Here is a 27,058-nt window from a genome sequence, read left to right on the forward strand (position 1 = left end):
TTGAACCCCGTATGAACGGGAATCACATTGCTTATGATTTTGCCCTGTGAGCAAAGTCTCATGATGGATGTCAAGCACCTTTGGTGAAACTTTTTCAGAGCTTTAATGTGGCGCCTATAGCAAACCCAAGATTGTATGTCATATGACAGGGCGGGATGGGCAGTGGCTTGGTAGACTTTGATTTTATTCTCTAACTTAGTGCCATGCTGCTCTTTGATCATGGAGTCAGCTATGGGCTGAACTTGCTTTTTTGCATGCACGGATATCTTCATCAATAGTGGCATCCCGAGAGAGAGCATGCTAGCAAGGTATGAGATTTCTTTCTACAATCTTGTGATTAGTGTCATCAATGGTTGTGTCTAGTAGCGGGCAGTGTGTGTCCGGTACTGGCTGAAGCATCACCTCGGTCTTATGCACGCTGATTTGGAGACAAACGTTTTTGGCAACGTTCTGATTTGTTTGCCATATCTGGATGGCTTCCTTGTTGTCGACATTGAGGGTGTAATCATCTGCTTATAGAAACTTTCTTCCTGCTTTTGTGACTTTGGTGGACGCACACATTCTGGACAAAGTAAAGAATTTTCCTAAATGGAATCTAATGTTGCTGCCCACTGGTATAATTCTGCTGTTGTCCTTAAACATTGCAGCAAAGAAAAGTTAGAAGCACTGGGGAACTACAGTGCATCTTTGCTTTACTGCAAAGGCATCGGACATCTTGCACAGGCACAAACATGTCCAACCATGACAGCATGCAGTAGGCGCAGGATTTTGACAAATCTTTTAGAACGTCAGAGATTGGTGCCATGCACCAGGTTGACTCTCCTTGTCAAAAGTTGGGCCCAAGAGTAGCATACACAGGTCAGAGGTGCTTTATTGAATTGTCTTTCAGATATGTAAAATTATTCAATATTAGTTCTTGATGCCAGGCAGATTTGATGATTTCAAGTACTTTGGGACAATTTGGAGTGATTCACCAGTGCCATATATGTGAAGTTGCCATAATTTGCCTTGTGGCATTGGATCTGGTAATCTCTCAGAGGTATTGATGAATGACCGACTATTGTGCCACTCGAAGTAACCTGTGAGACGCATGCACGCGCTCTCTCTCTCTCTCACTCACACACACACACACACACACACACACACACACACACACTCGCACTCCCTCGCACTCTCTCAAACCCCGCCCCATTCCCTGTCAGCAGTAATATTTGTTGATGATTTACTTGGTTTTTTTTAGATTTACACTTGATGATCTTGGCACCCTGTGATGGAAATGATTGGGATTGTAATTATGTCCGTCAAGCACTGCCCAGTTCCTATGTCTATTGGGGCTTTTGTGGGAGTTTTGGTTGTGAAGATTAATGTTCTTTATTTCAACTATATTTTTAAAAATGCACGAAATACCTGCTGCCTTTTTGTTGTTTGCCCCTCTCTGTTCTAATTGTTGCCTTAGTCATAAGAGCATTTTTCATGTGCAATCAGTCATTTAGTGGAAGCTTTGAATGCCATCTGTTCTGTGACAGCATGAGTTCTCAAGTGTTTCAGGCTGAGAACAAAGTGCCTGACGTAAATGCAAACTGCGGTGTGCTGAAGCTTTTCAGTCATCATAATAGCCACTGTAAAATAACACACAGTTAAATGCTTCTCTGTCATAATTAACTGAGACTAAAGTGTTTTTGCCTCTTTTTGATTGATGAAGATGTAAGCTAATTTCTTTCCAAGTTATTCCCATCCTGTTCATTATTGCCACCAACCGTGGCAGTTGATCTTGTAACAGGCCTCGAACTGAGCTGGTCACGTTGAAGGCAATGAAGGCTTTCTGGGAATTTATTTTTCTGTGATTTTTTTTTTCCTTTAACCCCTCTCCAGCAGAAAGCACAATTTCTCAATTTGTCTCTTCTGCTTAGATGCGTTGGTGCAATTAAGAATTCAGTGATGTGGAGGGCATTGGCGTTTTGTATTAGTGCTCCATGCTGTATCATTGTGTTTCAAACCGAAGTACATAAATTTACCTTGGCCTATGATTTTAACTGCAAGATGATGAATTAGGCTGCATTTATTACCATCGTAAAATGTAACTGAAATAAGGAGATTTCCAGCTGCATGGATTTTAATGAGAAGAGATGAGGTTGGGCAGTTTTTAGTCTTACCGAACAAAGTTGTGAAATTCATAATCCTTTTCAATGCATGTCGACATTTGAGTTACTTAGCAAAAAATCTCAAAGTGAAATAATCAAATTTGAATTTAATCCTTAATGGTTACAAATGGGACTTGAGCCATTTGTTTTCATTCAGTTGTTGAATCAGACCTTATTTGCAACTGTATAAAAGATAGTAACATGAGAAAAGATAGAAAAAACTGAACACAGCTAAGATCCAAAAACACACAAAAAAAAAATCCAAAAACATGAATGTGAGCACTTTGCTTAATGGCTGCTAAGTGTCCAAGATATTGGGCAGCCATCACACTTCAAGTTTGCATTGCATTTAGTCCCAACAGTGCAGGAGACCTGAGGCTATGGAATGATAAACAGATGGGTTTGTGTTGCCTGTTATGTTTTGAAAGATCTCCGTGTAATCTGTATGCATTTCTTTGATCTAACACATTGTGTTGCCACTTTCAGTGCAATGACCTCTTATACTGGAGATATCAAACACAAATTACCTGAGCACTTTGCTGAACATCTCTATTTTGTCTGCAGGCGCAATCCTTACCTTATGATTTGTCATTTCGAAACATTCTGACCTTTCCATCTTTGAGCATCCTACATTGTTCTAACCAATGTCGATGCATACTTCAGGAACAGTCATTCTTCTTCATTGCGTTTTCTGCCTCTGTTTTGAACAATGACTTTGGTAACGTAAGACTTCAAATCTCTTACCCCCTTTATCTGACCAATTTCTCTTTTGCCTTACACTTTGAAGATGCTTCACTCTCCTTTGCACACCCTGTCACAGCTTGACCAAGGTGACCTGTGGGTTTGATGCAACAATTTATTTTACTCTTTTGGCAATTTTTAAGTTCACTCGTGACAAAAGAACCAGAGGGCAGGTGAGCAGAAGTATTTTTGTGCAGCAAGTTATGATGGTATGTAATGCTGTTCCTGACATGCTATTGGAAACAGATTTAGATGTAACAATGAATATGTATTGAAAGGGTAACATCTGGAGGAATATTGGGAAAGACCAGGGGAGTGGTGCTACTTGGTATACAGTATGTGATTCCCAAACTACTAAACCTGTTGAAAACTTCTTTGTGTCATATTTGCAACATTTGACTGAGATTTTTAATTTGTTCTTCCCTCCATTTTTTGTCAACCCTAAAACAAAAGGGCTTTTACATATTTCCTCTGAGTTCTATGCAGAGGGGTATGTTCTCTAAAATGTTAGCCATCAAGGTTTTATTTCAGATGCTGAGTGACCTGTTGTGCATTTCCAGCATATTTGGTTTTATGACTGAATTCATTTTATTTATAACATGTCTGAACAAATCTCCAAAGAGGCCAGATGTTCCAGACTGAGTCTGTCATTTCTAAATGGATCCACTTACAGTCCATCTCAATCTCAACCCTGCAACCATCAGTGGCTCAGTTCTGCTTGAGACAAGCACAGTGGGATGATTCCTGAAATGCACTACCTGGCGGTAGGCCATTTTTCGTGGGGTTGGAGAGGTCTCTGCTGAAAGGTTAATACATATGTATTTTTTTGAACTTGGAGCCAATGCATATCCTGTCATGATGGTGGGTGGCACAGTGGTTAGCACTGTTGTCTTTCAGCGTCGGGGACCCAGGTTTGATTCCCGGCTTGGGTTACTGTCTGTGAGGAGTCTGCACGTTGTCCCTGTGTCTGCGTGGATTTCCTCTGGGTGCTCCGGATTCCTCCCACAGTCCGAAAGACGTGCTGATTAGGTGCATTGGCCATGCTAAATTCTCCCTCAGTGTACACGAACAGGCACCGGAGTGTGGCGACTAGGGGATTTTCACAGTAACTTCATCGCAGTGTTAATGTAAGCCGACTTGTGACACTAATAAATAAAATGATAACAGACAACTGAAAATTTGAAAAGAAAATTCAAAATGCTGCAATTAAGTAGCAGCTCCCTGCATATCTGAGGGGATAATAGCTACAGTATTAGACCTATGATGTAGCTTTTGGTTCTGGTCGTTAAAATACCCGAACTCCTAACCATTACCTGTTTTTATCCCTTTACCTTTGTTTTGCTCAATTATCTAACAGTTCTTCTGCTTGCCTGTGTCAGTTCAGGTGAAGCGTCATCAGCGAGATACTAATGTCTTCTGAATTTTAGGTGAAATACCTGCTGTATGCGAGTGTTCTTATATACCACATTTTCTATTTTTATCTGATGTGACTTCTACCTCGAGACTTTAAATGATTAACTAGAGAGAAATACATTGAAGTCTCAGCACCAGTCCTACAGTTTCCGCTGAATTGAATGCTACAAATAACGTGACAAAATTCTAAAACAGGGAGAAAGCAAGCGCTCTATTAATTTCTTTAGGTTTATGAAACAGGCTCTAGGAAAAGGGCGCACGAGAGCTTGAAGCTTGAAAAGAACTTTCTGGACCATACTAATATTTTAACATATTCCACTAATACCAGCACTTTTTATTGTGTTCATTAATTAAATTACATCACCCAATTCTATTGAGAAATAACTGGAAAAAATAATTAAAATAGACAGCTGTGCAATTCTAAAGGTGAAGCATAGAATCAATTCTGTGCTTGCTTCAACATTTTGGTGCACTTCCAGAGAAGTTGAGAAACTGTAGTTCTTGGATGCTAGGGATTTTGAAGCAAGCACAAATGTGCAAAAACTGCAAGTTCAGTTTTTTTTTATACTAATGTTCAGCACCATTTGCAACTCCTCAGGTACTTAAGCAATCCATATCCATAAGCAGCAAGAACCAGACAACATCAGGCTTTAGCCGATAGTTGGCACAAATGTCACTTGCCACTTAAGTGCCAAGCAATGACCGTCTCCAATAAGAGAGAAGAAAGCCATATCCACTTGATATTTAATGGCATTGTCATTGCTGAATCCCCCTCTGTCAATATCCTGGTTGTTATTGACCAGAAACTGAACTGGACCAGCCATATAAATATTGTGGCTACAAGATCAGGTCAGAGGCTGGGAATTCTGTGGCAAATAACTCACCTCCCGACTCCCCAAAGGCTGCCCACCATACGATACAAGACAGAAGTATGATGGAATACTCTCCATGGATGAGTGTAACAACACTCAATAAACTCTATACTACCCAGAAAAAGTAGTCTGCTTGATTGGTAAGCCACCCACCAACCTAAACATTCACTCCCTCGACTACTGAGGCACTGTCGCATAAATGTGTACCGTATCCAACCTGCACTGTTGTAACCCACCAAGGCTCCTTTGATAGCACCTTCAAAACCCATGACCGTTACCACCTAGAAGAACAAGAGCAGCAGACAAATGGGAACACCACCACCTGCAAGTTCCTCTCCTTGTGACACACAGCTCCTATCTTAGAACAAGAGGATCATTCCCACGCAATCACTGGATCAGAGTCCTGGACCTCCCTTATTAATAGCACTGTGGGTATACCTATGCTACAGTTCAGGGAGGTGGCTCACCTTCTCAAGGGCAATTAGCGGGTACAAATGCTGGCCTTGCCTGTGATGCCAACATCCCATGAAAGAATTATAAACCTTGCCAGCCACCTATATGTTGAATTCCTGTTGTTATTTTCAAAATTCATGTCTTAAGATTTGTACAAATTTATGCCAATTGATAATGACAAATCAGGGAAGTATGAGTTCATTATTTACTTAGCAAACAAATTGAGCGCTAACAGTTCTGTTTCTGCAAGCAGAACAATCAAGTACTTTAATAAATTTTCAATAAAGTTTTTGTAAATCTCTACTTGGTAACCAAACCAACATTTATCAGAACATTGAATTTGCTTAGATGTAAGCGGGTGGTTTTGTGGCGATATTACTTTCTAGATGAAACAGAAGAAATGGCAATTATTTATGGTTTAATCTCTAAATTTTCAGTCAGCAACATGCGCTTATTAGAATTCAGTAAAGAATGTAAAGTAAATGTTTGAAAATATGTTTTGAAAAATATCAAGCTCTTGTGTACAAAAGCAAAATACCTGTGTGTTAGAAATCTGAAATAAAAACAGAAAATGCTGCAAATACTCAGCATGTTTAGAGCATCTGCAGAGAGAGAAACCGAGTTAATGGGCAGAATTTTCCCATCCCACTGGCCGCAGGAAATGTAGCGGGAAGGACAGAAAATTTGGTGGATCATTTAAAGATCCGTTGACCTCGGACAGGAATTTCCAGTTTTGGGGTGCACGTTGTTGGAAAATCCCTTCCAATATTTCAGGTTGACGGCCTTTCATCATGATAGAGGGTGATCAGCCTGAAACATGATAATTGGAGATAACTCCATGGTTGGCAGCAAAATAAGTTGAGTGGAGACATAACTTCCTTTGAACAAATTCCAGAAAATTATACCACCTTTTTGCAGGTCTTGGGTATTAATCTGTTTACTCATATCAATACAACATAAAATCAGGGGGAGAAACCCCGTTGCAAGTCATGATTCTGACACAAGCGCAGTACTCTGACACTTTCTCTATTTTGAACATGTATTTGTATGTAATGTTCAATTTCACCAAGTATACCATTCTGAAACAGCAGTGCCAGGATAGCAGTTAGCCATAAAACTGACGAACAGATAAGAAAATATTGAGGAAGTGGTCGATTCATTAAACTTTTGTGTATTGTTTTGCTTTAAGAAAAACACTAGCCATACTTGGCATATCGTCCACTTGGAGTCATAGAGGTTTACAGCATGGAAACAGGCCTTTCGGCCCAACTTGTCCATGCCGCCCTTTTTTTTAAAAACCCCTAAACTAATCCCAATTGCCCGCATTTGGCCCATATCCCTCTATACCCATCGTACCCATGTAACTGTCTAAATGCTTTTTAACAGGTAAAGTAGAGGTGGGTACAATTTTTTAACAGGTAAAATTGTACCCACCTCTACTACTACCTCATATCACTTTTTGAGATTAGATACAAGAAACTGGGTAGGAACATATTGGAATGCAATGCCTGGAAATGTGGAAGTTGTTTCAGTCAAAGCATTCAAGAGGATATTAGATTGTTTCTATTCAAATAATCATGTGTAGGAAAATGGGGACCAAGCAAGGGTATGGGACTAAGTCACGATACTCGTTTGGAGAGCCGGTGCAGACACAATGGGCCAAATGGCCGCCTCCTACACTGTAACGATTCTGTGATATAAAGAAAAGATTTTTAAACATGTGACCTTTTTAATGTTGGCATGAAATCCAGTGATAGAAGAGAAAGGAAAAATAGGGAAGGGTAAAATGGATTGCTTTTAACCAGGGCAAACAAATCAATTTATTTTTGCAGTCTGAATCGGATGGATTCTCACATTTCCACCTCTACGTTTGTGCTGCCTTCCTTGTCAAATGGAGGAAAGAAATATTGGAAGAAAAAGACTTTCAGGTAAGAACTTGCTTTTCTTATACATTCAACAAGCTGTTGAGCTGATTGAGAGTTTTATCATGGTGTTTTTGACATGTACAATAGACTCGTTGCTATTTACAAGAACAAAAGCTCTTTGGTTATCAATGAGAATTGTTTCTGTGATGTAATTACTATTGTGATAATAGAGGCCAAAGCGTGCACAGGCATAAAATACAACGCTTTCATTTTATTTCTTTAAAGGAATTGATATTTTGCTTGATGAAGGTTGTATTGAAAAAAAAACATTTTAGCAACTAGTTTGGTAGTATTGTGGATTCAGTGAGCTGTCAAAGCTAACCTGAATACCACTGGATAATCGATAGAATCCATGATGTCCTTCAGGGAAGGAAACCTGATGCTCATACCAGTGGTTTTTGTCCATACTCTACTTGTATTTAATATCCTCTTAATACAATTGGGTGGACAATACATTTGATTTTACCAGTTTTCCCATCATTCTAAAACCCAAGGTTAAAAGAAAGAATTGGCCTTGATCAGATGACCCTTCTCCCTCTCCTAATTGGCATTCTAGGTGATAGAACACTGATATTGCGTTGACACGACCAACAATCGGCTGATAAAACAAGATACATTTTTTCGTCGTTACTCCAAGGGATAGGGATAGCCCCAGTATCAGGTTTGTCATTTTAGTTGGCAGTATATGGTTTATGTAAGAATAGCAATTTAAATAAACAAAAAGTAGTATCTTCACACAGAATTCTGCAATAACCATTGGTATCATGATACTCCCCACTCCTCCCTGAGATCCATGCTGTAAATAAACCACTCTGCTTTATATGGACCATGTAAGTGATAGACCTGAATTGGCAGGTTCATAAAGAAATAAATAAGCCATCATAAATGCAAAATTTAGTTCTGGCCACGAAAGATATGAGAACTTCTGACCACAATTTTGTCATCTTACAAGACTGAAGTTAAAATTGATGTTGAATAGATACATTCCAGCGGAAGTATTCTTTGTAATGTTATGATCCCCCCGATGTTCAATGCAAGGGCATCCCAAATCCCAGAAGGGAAATTTGGAATGCCGTTTCCTAACAGTTTATTTTTGCGACCTTTTTTAAATTATTTATTCATGAGACCTGAGCGTCGCTGGCTGGCCAGCATTTATTGCCCATCTCTACTTGGTCTTGGAGGGCAATTGAGAGTCAATCACATTGCTGTGGCTCTCGAGTCGCATGTAGACCAGACCAGGTAAGGATGGCAGATTTCCTTCTCAAAGGACATTAGTGAACCAGATGTGTTTTTCCGACAATCAACAATGGTTTCATGGTCATCATAGATTCTTAATTCCAGATACTGTTTTGTTCATTTCACCATCTGCCGCAACAGGATTCGAACCCGGGTCTCCAGAACATTAGCTAAGTTTCTGGATTAATAATCTAGCGATAATACCACTCGGCCATCACCTCGCTTCACTTGGACCAAATGTGAGAAAAGAGATGAAACCTGATGAGGAAAGGGCTCCCTCTTGTTATAAGTATTAACGGGCGGCACGGTAGCACAGTGGTTAGGACTGCTGCTTCACAGCTCCAGGGTCCCGGGTTCGATTCCCGGCTCGGGTCACTGTCTGTGTGGAGTTTGCACATTCTCCTCGTGTCTGCGTGGGTTTCCTCCGGGTGCTCCGGTTTCCTCCCACAGTCCAAAGATGTGCGGGTTAGGTTGATTGGCCAGGTTAAAAAAAAAAAAAATTGCCCCTTAGAGTCCTGGGATGTGTAGGTTAGTGGGATTAGCGGGTAAAATATGTGGGGGTAGTGCCTGGGTGGGATTGTGGTCGGTGCAGACTCGATGGGCCGAATGGCCTCCTTCTGCACTGTAGGGTTTCTATGATTTCTATGAGTATTCAAACAACAATGTTTATTGAACTTTAAAACACAACAAGAAAGTCAACAGTAAACAACAACATTTATAATGAACTACAATCATGGTTACCCAGACATGGTTACTTGAACCAACTCTCTACCACCATTTTCCCCCACCATCCCAATTTAAATCTATCTACTTTTCATATATTGTGAGAATACACCTTCCCCAAAACAACATCCCATCGGTTTCACCCTGCCACCAGTCTAACCTGCATTTCACAAGTCTTCAGCGCAACGACGTGTCTGTTTTTACAACTCTTAACTTTTAAATTCATTCCAACTTCCTTCACATTAAACAATTGAAAAGCTTTCCATTGCAGCAGTTTATTCATTTCCTCAATTATAAACATGGCAGGTTTGCATTTGGTGGTAAAAGAGAGCAAAGAACGGGTAATAGTGACTCCAGATGTTTTTACATCTGAATAATAGGCTTATTCTTGCAATGTACTGTGAAAGAAAACCTCAGTGCTCTCTCTTCGGGAGTCATCGGCTTTTTAGAAAAATGCTACGTCGTTTGATTTTCTCAAGGGTTGCTCTCTAATTTTCTGGGCCATTTTCTCATTGTCACTAACTCCTTTATTGGGTGATGCAATTGTTATGATCCTGTTAGAAACCATTAATTTTTAAAGAAAAATCTGAACACCCTATCATTAACTGAGAGAATAACAGTAACGTTTGTTTTTGAATATAAAAAGAATTAAGCCAAGTTAACAGTATCATCCTAACATTTATAGTTTCTAACTACTTATGCTGTGAACTCAGTTTTACTTTTTACTTACCCCAAGATTATACATTAAAAAAATCTTGAAGGTCCATTCACTTCTTTAGGGATCAATCCAAGGGTATGCCACAGCCTTCCGGAATTCACTTTAATTGTCTTCAGTGTTCCAGCTATTTTAGGACCATTGTAGATTTCTTGCTCCAGCTGCAAGGTAAACGAATCTTGCAGCTGTTTTTTCTCACAAACTCCTACATAAGATTTAGCCCCACCTCCATTTCAGGTAGTGAATGATAAAGTTACTATTTTCTCTGCTGTTGGCAAAATGATTGGCAGTCACCTCCATGTTGGTTCTATCAATCCAGAGAGATGCAGTCTGCGCCAAATCAAAACTTCAGCTACCTGTTTTCTGAGCAAACACCCAGCGAACTCAAATTGAAGAACTTTCAATCCCCACAACACATCTCCATGACAACATAGTATGTTTTGTGATGGCCTTAAACAAAAATGTAAACAATTGTCTGATTCTGTAACCCATATGAGCAATTCATATTTCTAATGGATGCATCTGCGTGATCTCCACACTCTATTCCAAACATAAATTCCATCTCTAAAGCAGCAGCAAGGGAGGGGGGGGGGGGTTTGAATTTATGATCGGAAGAAATGGAGCAGGAAGTTTGGGAAAGACAAAATCTGTGACTGGAGGAGAAACCCAGATTCTTCTGTCCCATGCTTGCTGCTCCTCTATCATGACTTTGCATTATTTTCCCACTCTCACTGACACATGTGTTTTCAACTGTTCCGCCCTGCTGGAACTGCAGAGGAGGCGGAGTTCAGGGTTAAAATGCACAGGAGTGACTTTTCTCTCAGTATTTTGAATTTTTCACCCCCATCATTCATTTTTCACAGGCTGTTTTGGAATCTTCAAGGGAAATTTCACCTCCCTCCCACATGTATTTTGAGCTTTGCTGTCACTGCGTTATCTTTCTTGCCCTTTAATTCGTGGAATTCCGAGTCTTTTCTGAGCATTTGCCTGCTTTGCACTGCAATAAACATAGACAATAACTTGACAATGCAAACTGGTAATACTGCTGCCTAGTAAGACACATTTTTAAAAAATACAAGCCGCCAAAAACACTTGTAAAGTTTCGTTTATAATATGCCTAGTTCTTTTTTAATTCCTTGTACTTAATTACGTATTTAAGTATCAACTCCAAGATCCCTTTCAACTCCAAAGGCTAACTTTCGAAGGAGTCCAGCTGCATTGAATTGAGTACATGAATAGAGAAGTCAATGTCGCTAGTTAGCAAACAGCTTGACAACTGCAATTGTATTGCTTGGGACTTGATGAAAAAATGTTTTTTTTTTAATATTGCAAAATTAACTTGCGCATTCAAGTAATTTTTGAAAGAACAGAGTCTATGATGGATAGTAATGGCTTAGCTTCTTTGCCTTGTGTTGTCATTCCCAAAGTTGTGGCAATAAAAGCTCTTTAAAAAAAATCACTTTTATGAACAAAGATTAGAAGGAAGCCTACTTAACAACAGCTTTAAAAATGTTAAGTTTGAACAAGTTCCATTTACTGTAAGATGAAAAGGGGGAATGAGTCCTGTTTCATTAAAAGTAAAATATCAGATTCTAATTTCGATCTGTTGCTATGCCTTTCTTTCTATGCTACAATCATGTTAGTTATTTTGCAACCGAAGTATTCATGACTGGACATCATGTCTCTAATAGCACAAAAAGTGTCCCATATGGTGAGTATCAAAGATTTGCTCGTCATAAGCCTTCAATCACTTTTATTGTTCCGCACAATATTTCTATGAAGTGTTAGGTCTTGAAATGGGACTGTTTTCCAAACTGACGTTCATGTTCCAAATTTGTGGTCGCTACTGACTTGCATTGAATGTAACTCATACATCTCCAAAATTCTGCGACGTATGTATAAAGTGATCTAGTGGATTCTGTACCAGTGTTTTTAAAATTTGCACTATAATTTTAAGAACTTGTAGAGAGATCTTAAATCATTCTTAAAGTTGTGCTAACTTGCATTTTTTTAAACATCAGAGGGCATTAGAATAAAACTAGCTTGAAACTACATTCTTGTTTGAAAGATAATTGTTGCTTATTAATAAGGGACTCATTTGCATCCAAAATTAGTCATTCCTTTGTACCTTCTGCAGGAACAGGGCTTCACTCTGAATTTTTCAGATGAGTTGCATTTTGTGGTGTCAGCTTGAACTTCTAAGTGTGTAGGCTGAAGCTTTAAATTACATATTTTACAGATAATTGGAGAGTACCCACTCATCGCAAAAAGGAATTTTGTTCATCACCTACTGAGTAATGCTAATAACAAGTGTGATTCCTTGGTTGATGCAGGGATTAAGAACGTAAACTTTTAATCTCTGCAATCTGGCATAGAATATAATGACTTGAAAGCCAAATATGTTTCAACTGTCTCAAACTAGTCTCACATCGTCAAACTGCCAACAATTCTCAAGTGGAAAGAAAAAATATCTAACTAATAAAATGAGAGATGCTCTTAGATTCGGTTTTGAGAGGCATTACTGGGGAGAATAGAAGGAATTTTGCCACATACTTAATACTTTTCATTCCTCAGATGTGTGTTTAACAATTCTAATCCAAATATTTTCAGTTCACAAATACTCAACCTTGGTGAGCACCAGAATTATAACAAGAAAGTTGACCAGTTATAAAAGGACAATCCATTTCAGGCAGGAAACTGGAGTTGGGGCCACAGTCAAATCAGCCATGACCTTTTTGAATGGCAGACCAGGCTCAGGGAGCTGAATGGCTACCCCCACTCCTAATTTGCATTTTATTATGATACTGGAATGTTTGCCCGACACCCAAATGAAAGTTGAAGGAGAGAGCCAACAAAATAAACTAACAACTCTGGAGCTCAAAAATCAACTCATAATATGACTGTAAAACACACTGGGATTTTGTTAACATAGAAACAAACAAGATAGGAGCAGGAGGAGGCCATTTGGCCCTTCGAGCCTGCTCCACCAGTTATTACGATCATGGCTGATCATCCAACTCAATAACCTAATCCTGCTTTCTCCCCAAAACCTTCGATCCCATTCGCCGCAAGTGTTATATCCAGCTGCCTCTTGAATACATTCAATAATTGTTAATAGCTTTGTTAGTTTCACAGCAGTAAGAAAAGGCAACACTTGACTTCATGATGTTGTCAGACAAAAGCATGGCACGTGCATAACACAGGAATGAACATAAAGTTGGGGTGTAAAACAGTTTCTGATCAGTGCAATGCAGAATGTATTATTGATGTCGCCAATTGGTTGGCTCACTAAATTCCAACAGCAGCTAAAAGCAGTCATACCTCGGCGCGAATAGCTAAATAGTGTTAGAGTTGTAGTGTATTGGTTATTCTCAGCAGTTTCACAACTTTAAACCTTGCATTATGAAACAAAACGGACCCTATAGCATCTACATTTTGATTAAAATATACAATTTTATGAATGACTCTTCAGTAGCATCTGTGACTTGCTCTCCATGATCATCCTTGACTTTTCTTCTCACAACATCAAGTTCCATTCTCGAGACTTGAGATCATAATTTAGGGTTGTCACTTAATGTAGCACCAAAGGAGTGCTACATTATTGGAGTGTTGCCTTTCAGATGAGAAGTTAAACTAAATCTGCTCTCTTGGGAAGATGAAGACGCCTTGACAAGATTCAAAGTGGACAGTTTTCTTGGGGTCCTGACCAATATTTTCAGTTATCTAATGTCACTAAAAAATGCTATTTTTGTGACTTGGCTCTGCTAAAATTGGCTGCAGTTTTTGCGACATTACAACCATGGTGACAATTCAGAAAGAAGTGCTTAATTGACATTGAATAATGATGGTATCTGAATGAGAGATCTCTCTTCTTGTCTTCTTGGACCAATGTCATGCATCCACGTTTCTGCTGATAGAAAGTTAGATGACAAAATCAGCTGTGAACAGAGGGATATAAGCAGGATAAATGAAAAAGAACACAGCAGATGGAATAATGTGAAGAAGCGTGAAATTATTCACTTTGGTGGAAAATAATGAGAGACTGAGAATTGTTGGTAAAATGTTGGTACGTGAATCACAAAGTTGACGTGAAAGTAAAGCAAGCATTTCGCAAAACATATGATATGCTTGCTTTTATTACAAAGGGATTGGAGTGTAACAACAGTGTAGCTTCTTGCAACTGTATAGGACCAAAGTCACATCACACCTGGAGTAATGTGTACACCTATTGTTTTGCTCCAGCAGGAAGGATAAGATTCCCTTAGTTGGAGTGCAACAAAGCCCTTACTGGATGAATCTTGGGGATGAGGGAATTTTCTTGTGAGTAGACGTTGACTCAATTAGACCATTCTTCCCTCGAGTTTAGAAGAATGAAAGGCATTCATTGAAATATTGAATTCTTGAAGAGACAGCTGAGGTAGATACTAGATAGATGCCCAGCCGTGGAATGTTAAATTACCAGTTACAGTCTCAGAATAAGCCTTTTAGAACTCAGATCAGGAAAAATTTACTTACTTAAATGGTTGTCCATTATTGGAATTCTCTACCCTAGAAAGCTATAGGTGGCAACTCAAGACAGATCGATCGATTTTTGGATACGAAAGGAATCCTTCAGTGACAGTCCCTCAGAATTCAGGATGACCTGATTCTATTCTGATTTGATGTGTTTTGAGATGGCTGAGAAATCCAATGCATGATCTGTGGACTCTGCCACATGCTGGGTAGATCGTGCTTGAAGGGTTGGGCAGATGAGATATTTGAAGGTTTGTGCTCTCGCTCTCTTCAATGCCCCTCTGCAGACTCCCGATGAAGTCTCTTGATGTATTTGGTGCCTTCCCAAATGAACCTTGGTGGTCACAAGTCAAGGGCTCCCATGAGTTGGCAGAGATGTTTGATCTCTTCCCCAGATGGTTTGAGGCTATCCCAAAAGCATTTCTACTGCCTTTACGGGCTGCCAGGTCTTAAGAGAATCAAGGGGTGTCGGAAGATGGAGTTGAGGTAGAAGATCATACGTGATTGGATTGAATAGCTCGAATGCTTACTGCTCCTCTTATTTATTATTTTCTTACAACCATTCCATCCTGTTGCTCACTTACTTGCCACTATTGCCACCATTGTTCACATAATTCCATTGCTATCAGACCAAAGACATTATATCTGTTCCAACAGATTCTCCCTCCAAGTGTTGCAGCCAGGTTTATAACTTTTGCCCTGTCATATGTATTAGGATCTTTAGACCATTTTATAGTTTAAGGTATCCATGTATGTTAAATTAAGCAGACCTGGGAGATGATAGAACTTGATAAGTTGGCTTTCATGTTGCTTCTTCATAAACTATAAGCAATTTGTTAGCTTGTCTGATAATTGATAAAAACCTTATTCCCATTTTGTTGGAGAGTAGCTGGCTCCAGGGAGGCTTTTGAAACCGATCTGTTCAGCTGTGCAGCCCGGCAGAAGGTTGGAAGAAGGCTGCAGTGCAGAAGAAGTTAAAAGTTCATTTAAGTTGCATTAGCAAGAATGTGGCCTTACTTGGTTTATTTTGGATTATTATGCAAATTTGAATTGTGACAATTGAACTAAGTGAGCCAGATTATAATCATGGCTTTGTAAATTCACTTTCAGTGGAGTATAGCATCTTAATGGTTTATATATAGCCTTGCCTCAAAAACGTGTTGGTTTGATCTGCCTTCAGAATGAGTGAAGAAGCACTTTTATAGAAAGACGCAAATAGCTGGTTTATGTCTCGAAGGGACTCCGTTGTTCTCTTGGGGTATGTGAGTATACAAGCAGATTTACAGTAATGAGGCAACTCCTGTAGTCAGAGGCTGAAGAGTCCTTATGTAAACAAGTAACAAGCCGACCCGAATTTGTAATGACGTGTTTGACCATTCTCAATGCTGGTATTAGGGACGATGTGGCGTTTTGAATTGGCGGGGGGGGGCGTTGTGCCTGGCAAGGTATTTGTCTGATAAGTGGGGAGAAGTTCCAATTTTATCTTTACTTTTAACACACACATATCACACTCCCTGCCTGTGCTGGCGATTTAAAATTGCCCCATGGACTTTGATTCCACATTCCTGTATGCCGCAGACATTCAGCTCTGCTCTTCTGCCTCCCAGGACTGTGTTGCTGTCTCCTATTTGGCGTTAATACTTGGATAAGCTGAATGTCAGCAAAATCCAAAGCCACAAACAAACACCTTCTTGTTTCTGACCTTGACCATTTGAATTTTCCCAGCTGCTGCACCAGGCTGAGGGCTGAGGTGAAAACCCTGGCAGCTGTTAAACTCTTGGCTCAGCTTTTCCATTCCAGCAGATTCATTACTAAGACTGTTTTTCACCACCTCTGATCTATTGTGCAGCTCTGGCCTTCACTTTTCATTCCCTTTTCCAAAATTATAATCCACAGCTTCATCAAACTCGATTTGTTAAAATACTACCTTTGCCTGCTTCCATCAAACACAAGTTGTAATTCATCCAGAATGCCATAGCTTGCATCTTTGGCCATACAGAGCCTTACAGTTCCATCTTCACCAAGCTTCAAGGGCTCCTATGCCTCAAACAAATTAATTTGCAGATCCGCATCCTTTTCTCACTTCCAACATAATCTCAACCCGCACTCCTACATCATATGTCGGGCGGCACGGTGGCACAGTGGTTAGCACTGCTGCCTCACAGCTCCAGGGACTCAGGTTCGATTCCTGGCTTGGGTCACTGTCTGTGCGGAGTCTGCACGTTCTCCCTGTGTTTGCGTGCGTTTCCTCCAGGTGCTCCAGTTTCCTCCCACACTCCAAAGATGTGCTGGTTAGGTGCATCGGCCATGCTAAATTCTCTCTGTGTACCCGAACAGGGGCCGGAGTGTGGCGACTAGCGGATTTTCACAACTTCATTGCAGTGTTGATGTAAGCTTACTTGTGACACTAATAAATAAATCAACTTTACTATAACGTTTTACTTCCTCAACACTCACCCCTGGGAAACTGGCTTTGCCCTTGTTCTTCACTTTATCCGTTGTTTTGACAGTGGTCTACTTTTTGTTCACCACTCTGCAACTGATAACTGCATGAAACATTGTTGGGCATCTGCCAGCTGAAACGTGGCTTTCTCAGCAATTGCTTTTTTTCACTATATTTGCAATTACTCCCTGATTGGCTTCAAAAATATTCTGAAGGCAACCCTCTTCAAAAATGTTTTTTTCGCCCAGACCTAGCTCTTCCCATTTGCCCTTCCGCTCAGTTCCATGCCTGTCCATGAGTAACCGGGTGTCACTGGGTCAACAGTGGATCATTACCTCGTTCTACGATGCATTGTTTCTATTAATTGAAACCCAAGTATTTTGTTCTCAAAAGGTGATTTATAGGAATGTCCAAAGTGATTGTGGAATCATGTACATGATTCATTTTAAAATAACCTTTAATGGGAAGTAGGCATCGCTGGCAGGGGCAGCATTTGTTTCCCATCCCGAATTGCCCTTGAACTAAGTGACTTGCTCAGCCATTTCAGAGGGCAATTAAGAATCGACCACATTACTCTGGGTCTGGAATCACCAGGTAAGGATGGCAGATTTCCTTCCCTCAAGGATATTTGTAAACCGGGTGCATTTTTATGGCAATGGTAGAAGGTTCATGGTCACTGTTACTCGGGCAAGCTTTATATTCCAGATTTAATTCATTGAATTTAATTAATTCCATCACCACCCATGGTAGGATTTGGACCTATGCCCCCAAAGCATTAGCCTGGACTTTTGAATCACTACTTCAGTGACATAACCACTATGCTACCATAACCTGACATTGGCACAAAAAATCAATAGAATGAACAGCTTTTGAACAGGCTGTTGCAAGAAAGTACCACTATATCTTTTATTATGAAGGCCAGAGTTTACGAGAGGCTATGTTTTAAAATGTCTCCTGCAGCTTAAGGCGAAACAGAACATTCTGGAAAGGAAAATGGTAAGGTCATCAAAACATCTTTGTTCTGAGATTGGCGCATGTGATCCGGCAGCCACAGTAGAGGAGAAACTCGTACAGAAACTTTGAAATCAAGTGACAGCTTTTATACTTTGACACAGTAACTCTCAATAAACATAATTATTTTCGAGAACAAAGAGAGGGATAGAGGGAGAGAAAGAAGTTACTGCTGTGGAATGATTGTGAGGGTTCATGTCCTGTTCAAAAAGGAAAGGACAAAGCCAATGGGAGTTTTGGAACTTTAAGGATCAAGGAGTTGCCTCGCTGGTCAGAATCTGTTCTGGAAGACTCTGGCTGAGTGGAATGACACCAGTACTGGAATTTAACTGCCTGCCACGGGAATTGGAGCGGGCGAGGGGTGGAACATGGGAAGGTCCGTTGGCCTCCGGCAGGATTTTACGGTTTTGGGATAAGCGAGGCTGTAAAATCTCGCCCCAGGAGTTTCATTCCAGTGCGGCAAGAAGAGATGAGCCTGTGGGAGAGCCAGGACTAACCTTGGACTTGTTCTTGTAATGCCACGCATCTGCTGGAAGTGCAGAAGTGCCTTTTCTTTAGTTTTGTGTATTACTTGCCTGTTATGATTGTTATGTTTGATTTGTGTTGATTTTAATTTGTTACAGTAAAAATCTTCAAATGTACAATCTTTTCTTTCGGTAATTTCCATTGGTCACTGGGAAATTAATCTCTTCGTGGTCTCTTGGAAGATGGCAGCACTGTATAATTGTAAGTTGCAATGCCCATACATTCATTCCCTCATGCTGCCTTTCAAGCATTTTGCAGCTGAAAGTTGTCCACCTTCGGCATTGAATTTCTGTAAAGATGACATCAGTTTGAATGAGGACATGTTGCTAAATCAGCAAACTGATGACTAAATGTGAATGAATCAAGAGATTTGAACAATTGGTGAATATCAATGAGGAACAGATAAACAGACTCAGCAATCATTTTGTTCAGTTCTTTTCAAAGTTACTGATCCAGGCAGCATGCATTCAAATTATTTCAAACATGAAATGAAATTGGTTTGAGTCACCATCTGAAATTTTCTCACAGATGAATTTTACATAAATTTTTTTAAAATGTCAGCTTGGTTCAATGGTAGCACTTCTGAGTTGGAATGTTGTACACTGCAGAACCCTTTCACTGATACTAGCTGATACTTTGGTGCAGCACTGAGGGAGCTCTTCTGGTGGAGATGTTAAATATAAGCTCTGTATGGTTGTTCAGATGGATGTAGAAGATCCCATGATGATATTTGAGGAAAGTAAGGGGATTTCTCCCAGTATCCCAGCCAACTTAGAGCCTTAATGCACATGCGGAACTTGGATGTGGTTGCAGTGACAGAAACTTGGTTAAAAGGACAGGACTGGCAGCTGAATATTCCGGGGTATAAGTGTTTTAGGCGAGACAGAGGAGGGGCTAGAAGAGGTCGGGGAGTAGCAATACTGGTTAGGGAGCATATTACAGCGGTACAGAGGGTGGACAATTTGGAAGGATCATGTAATGAGACACTGTGGGTAGAGCTCAGAAACAGGAGGGGCGCAGTCACTATGCTGGGGGTATACTACAGGCCTCCCAACAGCCCACGGGAAGTTGAGGAACGGATATGGAAGGAGATTCTGGACAGGTGTAGAAAAAGTAGGGTTGTTGTAGTGGGAGACTTTAATTTTCCTCATATAGACTGGAAATCCCTTCGGGCTGGGGGTCCAGACGAGGAGGAGTTTGTAAAATGTGTCCAGGAAGGTTCTTTGGAACAATATGTTGACAGTCCAACTAGAGAGGGGGCTATACTGGACCTAGTATTGGGGAATGAGCCCGGTCAGGTCATCAAAGTTTCAGTGGGGGAACACATGGCGAATAGTGACCACAATTCTGTAAACCTTCGGATAGTCATGGAAAAGGATGAGTGTTGTCCTATGGGTAAGGTGCTGAATTGGGGGAAGGCTAACTACAGCCGGATTAGGCAGGATTTGGTGGCTGTTGATTGGGAGAGGCTGTTCGAGGGTTAATCCACATCTGGCGTGTGGGAGACTTTTAAGGAGCAGTTGATATGAGTGCAGGACAGGCATGTGCCTGTAAAAAGGAAGGACAGGAAAGGTAGGATTCGAGAGCCGTGGATAACCAGAGAAATTGTGGGTCTAATCAAAAAGAAAAAAGAGGCATACATAAGGTCCAGGCAGCTAAAAACAGATGAAGCACTGGAGGAATACAGAGAAAGTAGAAAAGAACTCAAACAGGGAGTTAGAAGGACAAAAAGGGGTCACGAAATGTCCATGGCAGACAGGATTAAGGAGAATCCCAAGGCATTTTATACATACGTTAGGAACAAGAGGGTTGTCAGAGAAAGAGTCGGACCTCAAGAACAAAGGAGGGGAATTATGCTTAGAACCAAAGGAAGTAGGTGAGATCCTAAATGAATACTTTGCATCAGTATTCACAAAGGAAAGGGACACGTTGATTGGTAGTGTCTCAGAGGGATGTGTAGACCTGTTAGAACAAATCGCAATTACAAGGGGGGAAGTATTAGGTGTTTTAGGAAGCATTAAGGCAGACAAATCCCCAGGGCCAGATGGCATCTGTCCTAGATTACTGCGAGAGACAAGAGATGAAATCACTGGGCCTCTAACAGAAATCTTTGTTTCTTCATTGGACACAGGTGAGGTCCCAGAAGATTGGAGGATAGCAAATGTGGTCCCGTTATTTAAGAAGGGTAGCAAGGATAACCCGGGTAATTATAGGCCAGTGAGCGTGACGTCCGTGGTAGGGAAATTGTTGGAGAAGATTCTTAGAGATAGGATCTATACACATTTAGAACTGAATAGTCTCATTAGCAATAGACAACATGGTTTTGTACGAGGGAGGTCATGCCTCACAAATTTGCTTGAGTTTTTTGAGGAGGTGACAAAAACAATTGACGAGGGAAGGGCTGTGGATGTCGTCTACTTGGATTTTAGTAAAGCATTTGACAAGGTCCCTCATGGCAGGCTAGTGCAAAAGGTTAAATCTCACGGGATCAAAGGTGAACTAGCTAGATGGGTACAGAACTGGCTTGGCCATAGAAGACAGAGGGTAGCAGTGAAGGGGTCTTTTTCTGATTGGAGGTCTGTGACTAGTGGTGTTCATGATGTGGAGATGCCGGCGTTGGACTGGGGTAAACACAGTAAGAAGTTTAACAACACCAGGTTAAAGTCCAACAGGTTTATTTGGTAGCAAAAGCCACACAAGCTTTCGAGGCTCTGAGCCCCTTCTTCAGGTGAGTGGGAATTCTGTTCACAAACAGAACTTATAAGACACAGACTCAATTTACATGAATAATGGTTGGAATGCGAATACTTACAACTAATCCAGTCTTTAAGAAACAAAACAATGGGAGTGGAGAGAGCATCAAGACAGGCTAAAAAGATGTGTATTGTCTCCAGACAAGACAGCCAGTGAAACTCTGCAGGTCCACGCAACTGTGGGAGTTACAAATAGTGTGACATAAATTCTGATTCTAGGATCGCATGATAAAGACTCAGGAGGAAAAAAGCAGAAATATTTATGTGAAATAGTGTGACATAAACCCAATATCCCGGTTGAGGCCGTCCTTGTGTGTGCGGAACCTGGCTATCAGTTTCTGCTCCGCGACTCTGCGCTGTCGTGTGTCGCGAAGGCCGCCTTGGAGAACGCTTACCCGAATATCAGAGGCCGAATGCCCGTGACCGCTGAAGTGCTCCCCAACAGGAAGAGAACAGTCTTGCCTGGTGATTGTCGAGCGGTGTTCATTCATCCGTTGTCGCAGCGTCTGCATAGTTTCCCCAATGTACCATGCCTCGGGACATCCTTTCTTGCAGCGTATCAGGTAGACAACGTTGGCCGAGTTGCAAGAGTATGTACCGTGTACCTGGTGGATGGTGTTCTCACGTGAGATGATGGCATCTGTGTCGATGATCCGGCACGTCTTGCAGAGGTTGCTGTGACAGGGTTGTGTGGTGTCTTGGTCACTGTTCTCCTGAAGGCTGGGTAGTTTGCTGCGGACAATGGTCTGTTTGAGGTTGTGCGGTTGTTTGAAGGCAAGAAGTGGGGGTGTGGGGATGGCCTTGGCGAGATGTTCGTCTTCATCAATGACATGTTGAAGGCTCCGGAGGAGATGCCATAGCTTCTCCGCTCCGGGGAAGTACTGGACAACGAAGGGTACTCTGTCCACTGTGTCCCGTGTTTGTCTTCTGAGGAGGTCGGTGCGGTTTTTCGCTGTGGCGCGTTGGAACTGTTGATCAATGAGTCTAGCGCCATATCCTGTTCTTATGAGGGCATCTTTCAGCGTCTGGAGGTGTCTGTTGCGATCCTCCTCATCCGAGCAGATCCTGTGTATACGGAGGGCTTGTCCGTAGGGGATGGCTTCTTTAACGTGTTTAGGGTGGAAGCTGGAGAAGTGGAGCATCGTGAGGTTATCCGTGGGCTTGCGGTACAGTGAGGTGCTGAGGTGACCGTCCTTAATGGAGATGCGCGTGTCCAAGAATGCAACCGATTCCGGAGAGTAGTCTATGGTGAGCCTGATGGTGGGATGGAACTTGTTGATGTCATCATAGAGTTGTTTCAGTGATTGTTCACCATGAGTCCAAAGGAAGAAAATGTCATCGATGTATCTAGTGTATAGCACCGGTTGAAGGTCCCGTGCGGTGAAGAAGTCTTGTTCGAACCTGTGCATGAAGATGTTGGCATATTGAGGTGCAAATTTGGTCCCCATGGCTGTTCCGTGTGTCTGGATGAAGAACTGGTTGTTGAAGGTGAAGATATTGTGGTCCAGGATGAAGCGGATGAGATGTAAAATTGCATCTGGAAACTGGCAGTTGTTGGCGCTGAGCACTGAGGCTACCAGAAGGACTTTAACCTGGTGTTGTTAAACTTCTTACTAGTGGTGTTCCACAGGGCTCTGAACTGGGACCTCTGCTGTTTGTGATATATATAAATGATTTGGAAGATGATGTAGCTGGTCTGATTAGTAAGTTTGCGGATGACACAAAGAATGCTGGAGTTGTGGATAGTGATGAACATTGTCAGAGAATACAGCAGGATATAGGCTGGAAAATTGGGCGGAGAAATGGCAGATGGAATTTAATCCAGATAAATGCGAAGTGATGCATTTTGGTAGATCTAATGCAGGGGGAGCTATACAATAAATGGCAGAACCATCAGGAGTTTAGACACAGAGGGATCTGGGTGTGCAAGTCCACAGATCCTTAAAGGTGGCAGCACAGGTGGAAAAGGTGGTGAAGAAGGCATATGGCATGCTTGCCTTTATTGGACGGGGCAGAGAGTATAAAAGTTGGCATATGATGTTGCCGTTATATAGAACGTTGGTTAGGCCACATTTGGAATACTGCATCCAGTTCTGGTTGCCACACTACCAGAAGGACGTGGAGGCTTTGGAGAGAGTGCAGAAAAGGTTTACCAGGATGTTGCCTGGTATGGAGGGTATTAGCTGTGAGGTGAGATTGAGTAAACTAGGGTTGTTCTCCCTGGAAAGACGGAGGTTGAGGGGCGACCTAATAGAAGTTTATAAAATTATGAAGGGCATAAATAGGGTGAACAGTTGGAAGCTTTTTCCCAGGTCAGAAATGACAAACACAAGGGGTCACAAGTTCAAGGTAAGGGGGGCAAGGTTCAACACAGATATGCGGGGGACGTATTTTACACAGAGGGTGGTGGGGGCCTGGAATGCACTACCAAGCAAGGTGGTTGAGGCAGACACGCTAGGATCATTTAAGGCTTATCTAGATAGCCACATGAACAGACTGGGAATAGAGGGATACAAACGGATGGTCTAGTTAGGAACACATGATCGGTGCAGCCTTGGAGGGCCGAAGGGCCTATTCCTGTGCTGTGTTGTTCTTTGTTCTTTGACTCCAGGATTGCTGATAGATACTTGAGAGATTTGGTTGTGTGCACAATGGCTTGTCTACATAACAATGATGCCATTTCAAAAGTAATTTGTCAGCTGAAAGATTCTTTGGCATGTTCTGAAGTTACAAAAGGAATTACAGAAATGCAAAATCTTGCTCTTTCTAGAAATCTAAAATTGAACAGATTTCTTAAACGTGGCCATAGGTTTATTAATATGGAGTTGCAAATTCCTGGAAAATATTAATCTGGAGACACCTATTCAAGTGTCTGGAGTACGATTGATATTTTAGGGCTTTAGACTGTAGCTGTCGTTACTGTGTTGGGTTTCGCTGATCTATCTTCTTCCTTCAAATGCTTTGGTTCCTGCCAGTTGGCTGCAGTCCATATCATCGAGCCTCACAACTCTTGATCCTGGCTCCATCCACTGGCCCTGCTGGCTTGAGATGGCCCAATCCACACATGATCTTAATTTCAATGCCTTAGTCTACCAGAAGTTAATCCAAGCCCACCTTGACGTCAGTGGTCCCAGAATTATTCCCTACTTGTACAAAGAGTCTCTCCGTTTAATATGATCATCAACTATTGTTGAGTTTAGTCGTTCTACTGCATTTGTGGAGGATTGGTACTTCAGGTGAAAAGAGCTGCTCACATCTCTTCCCTGCTGAAGTGATTCTTGGCTTGCTGTCCACTCACTTGAACTTAGTACTTGCTGTTCTGCATGCCTGCTGCTCTGCATACTTAAACACAGATAAGTTCTTGCCAGCCTTTCTCTATGCATTTGGATGCTTGTCGACTTGAGTATTTTCCAACCTGGCAAACTATGAACAAGAGGAAAAGTGCCAAAGTGAAGGATTAAAAGAGTGCAGATAGAGAAGTAATGGCGATAAATACAAATTGGAAGTAGAATGAAAGAGAAAAATAGAGTTCCATAATTGGCAGGAGAGCAAAACATAAAATGAACAGAAATGGAAGAATAAAGGAGAGGCGAGGAAAGATAATTGAGAAAAAAGTAAAAGTTTTTGCAAACTTACAGTGCCATTGTCTTTATATAATGGGGACATCAATCCACTGAGACTGATTTACTTCCACTACTTTTGGGATATTTATGACATGATGTTTATGCGAGATGTGAGTGAAGATGGCTTAAAAATATGAAAGCATTATGCTTTGATGAAGTTCGTATCCATTCCTTGTAGTTACTGAGGGTACGTGGCCACACTCAAAACATGTTTGTGTGAATCTGAGGTTTCAGGGTAGACCATTTAGGACGGAGGCGAGGAGACATTTCTTCACCCAAAGAGTGGTGAGCCTGTGATATTCATTACCACAGGAAGTAGTTGATGCCAAAGCATTGAATGTATTCAAGAGGCAGCTGGATATAGCACTTGGGGCTAATAGGATCAAAGGTTATGGGGAAAAAGCAGGATTAGGCTACTGAGTTGGATGAACAGCCATGATCGCAGTAAACGGCAGAGCAGGCTCGAAGGGCCAAATGGCCTCCTCCTGCTCCTATCTTCTATGTTTCTATGTGTCCTCTGTCATATTTCACCTAATAGTGATTTAAAACCACTGCACAGTTTTTGTTGTGCCTTCCCCTTTATGAAGCTTCTTGCACACTATTCTGACTATTCCAGTGCTGTACCTTTGTTACACTCAATGTTCTGGCAAACGTCCTGTCCCACTTGCAGAACCTACCTCCACTCACAGGTCCTGAAGCGTATTTAATATGAATAAAAATTGGTTCTGTAGTCGATGACCACTTAGCTCACTCACATTATGTAGTTTAGCAAGTATGCTGAAAACCAAAGCAATGATGCACACTGTAAGACAAATTGGCACTGCATGTTTGCTTGTAATTTTCTTCCTGTGAGTGTACAATAACCTGCATGCCACATTAGAACATTGAGTAAATCTTAAATAATGAGTCTTATTGAATCCTTGAAGCCATCTGATATCTGTGATTATGCTGGGTTTCCATTGATGTGCATCCTACTAATTATTGTGCACAATGCAGCCAGCTTTTTCAGGTCCTTGAAGTATTATCAACAAGCCTAAATTGATGCACATTATTTTTATAAAAGTCCAGATCCAGCTCTGATCTTCCTTTCTTTGACTAGTGAACTCAATATGAAACTAAAAGCTGTGCTGTGGTTATTTACTTTCAGTTTGAAGTGTAATGCTCTATTGTAATAATCATTTTTTTTTGACCGTCTAACAAAATAGAATAAGAAAAAGCTTTAATGAATGTACAGATCTATGGGTTTCATAAATTACTGTCAGTAATGCACTTGGCATATTTTAACAGTTGTGGCAGAAACCATAAGTGATAGTCTGCGTCATTAGCTTATTGGATTTAGATATACAGTAAGGGACCTTTTCAGTAAATATATTCCTAAATTGGATGTGTAAACCATGAAGTCTAAGCCATTGCAGTACGTGTAAACAGACATTCACTGCTTTGGCTTTGAGTGAAGTCATGAATATTGTTAAGGACATGGCAGATGGTAAACACCAAGTTATTCCAAATTCCAGAAGGGAAACTTGAAACAATTGCCCTCAATTGTATTTCTGCAATTTTGTACAATGTGAGAACAGGTTTGAAATCCAGAGAATGAGGTCCCAGATATTTGTGATGATTTTAAGTAAATGTTATTAAGCAATAAAGTAAATTAGAAGTACCCCTAACTAAGACAATGGCTAGACACAGTATCACGAATTTTACATAGTTCTAAATAGTCTTTACTTCATTACCTTCAGAGCTAACTCTGCCTGAATGTTCCACAACACCTTATAGATTTTAAAAATGTAAATATCCAGTAACAATCACCACCCCAGGCAGTTATGTCTCTTTGGGGGTTGTTTCTGAGGGAGAACAAACAGTTTGCTTTTCAAAGCAAGCTTTCTTCACAGACAGTGCTTGCTGGGAGTTGAACAGCTATTCCTGCTGTTGGTTTAGGTCTAATAAACAGCTTCCTTTCATAGGTTTAATC

At 41.1% G+C, this 27,058-nt stretch overlaps 1 protein-coding gene across 10 annotated transcripts in view; it reads left to right on the plus strand.

The window, feature by feature from the left end:
- The window catches only part of tbc1d22a (TBC1 domain family, member 22a), a 395,279-nt gene that overhangs the window by 303,724 nt on the left and 64,497 nt on the right, over positions 1 to 27,058 (plus strand). For all 10 annotated transcript variants that reach the window (XM_078235533.1, XM_078235530.1, XM_078235534.1 and 7 more), the window contains one exon: positions 7,453 to 7,548. In XM_078235533.1, coding sequence (XP_078091659.1) covers positions 7,453 to 7,548 — 96 coding nt within the window. The remainder of the gene's footprint in view (positions 1 to 7,452; positions 7,549 to 27,058) is intronic.

The sequence above is a fragment of the Mustelus asterias genome, chromosome 19 (assembly GCF_964213995.1).
Source record: "Mustelus asterias chromosome 19, sMusAst1.hap1.1, whole genome shotgun sequence".
NCBI classification, from domain to species: Eukaryota; Metazoa; Chordata; class Chondrichthyes; order Carcharhiniformes; family Triakidae; genus Mustelus; species Mustelus asterias.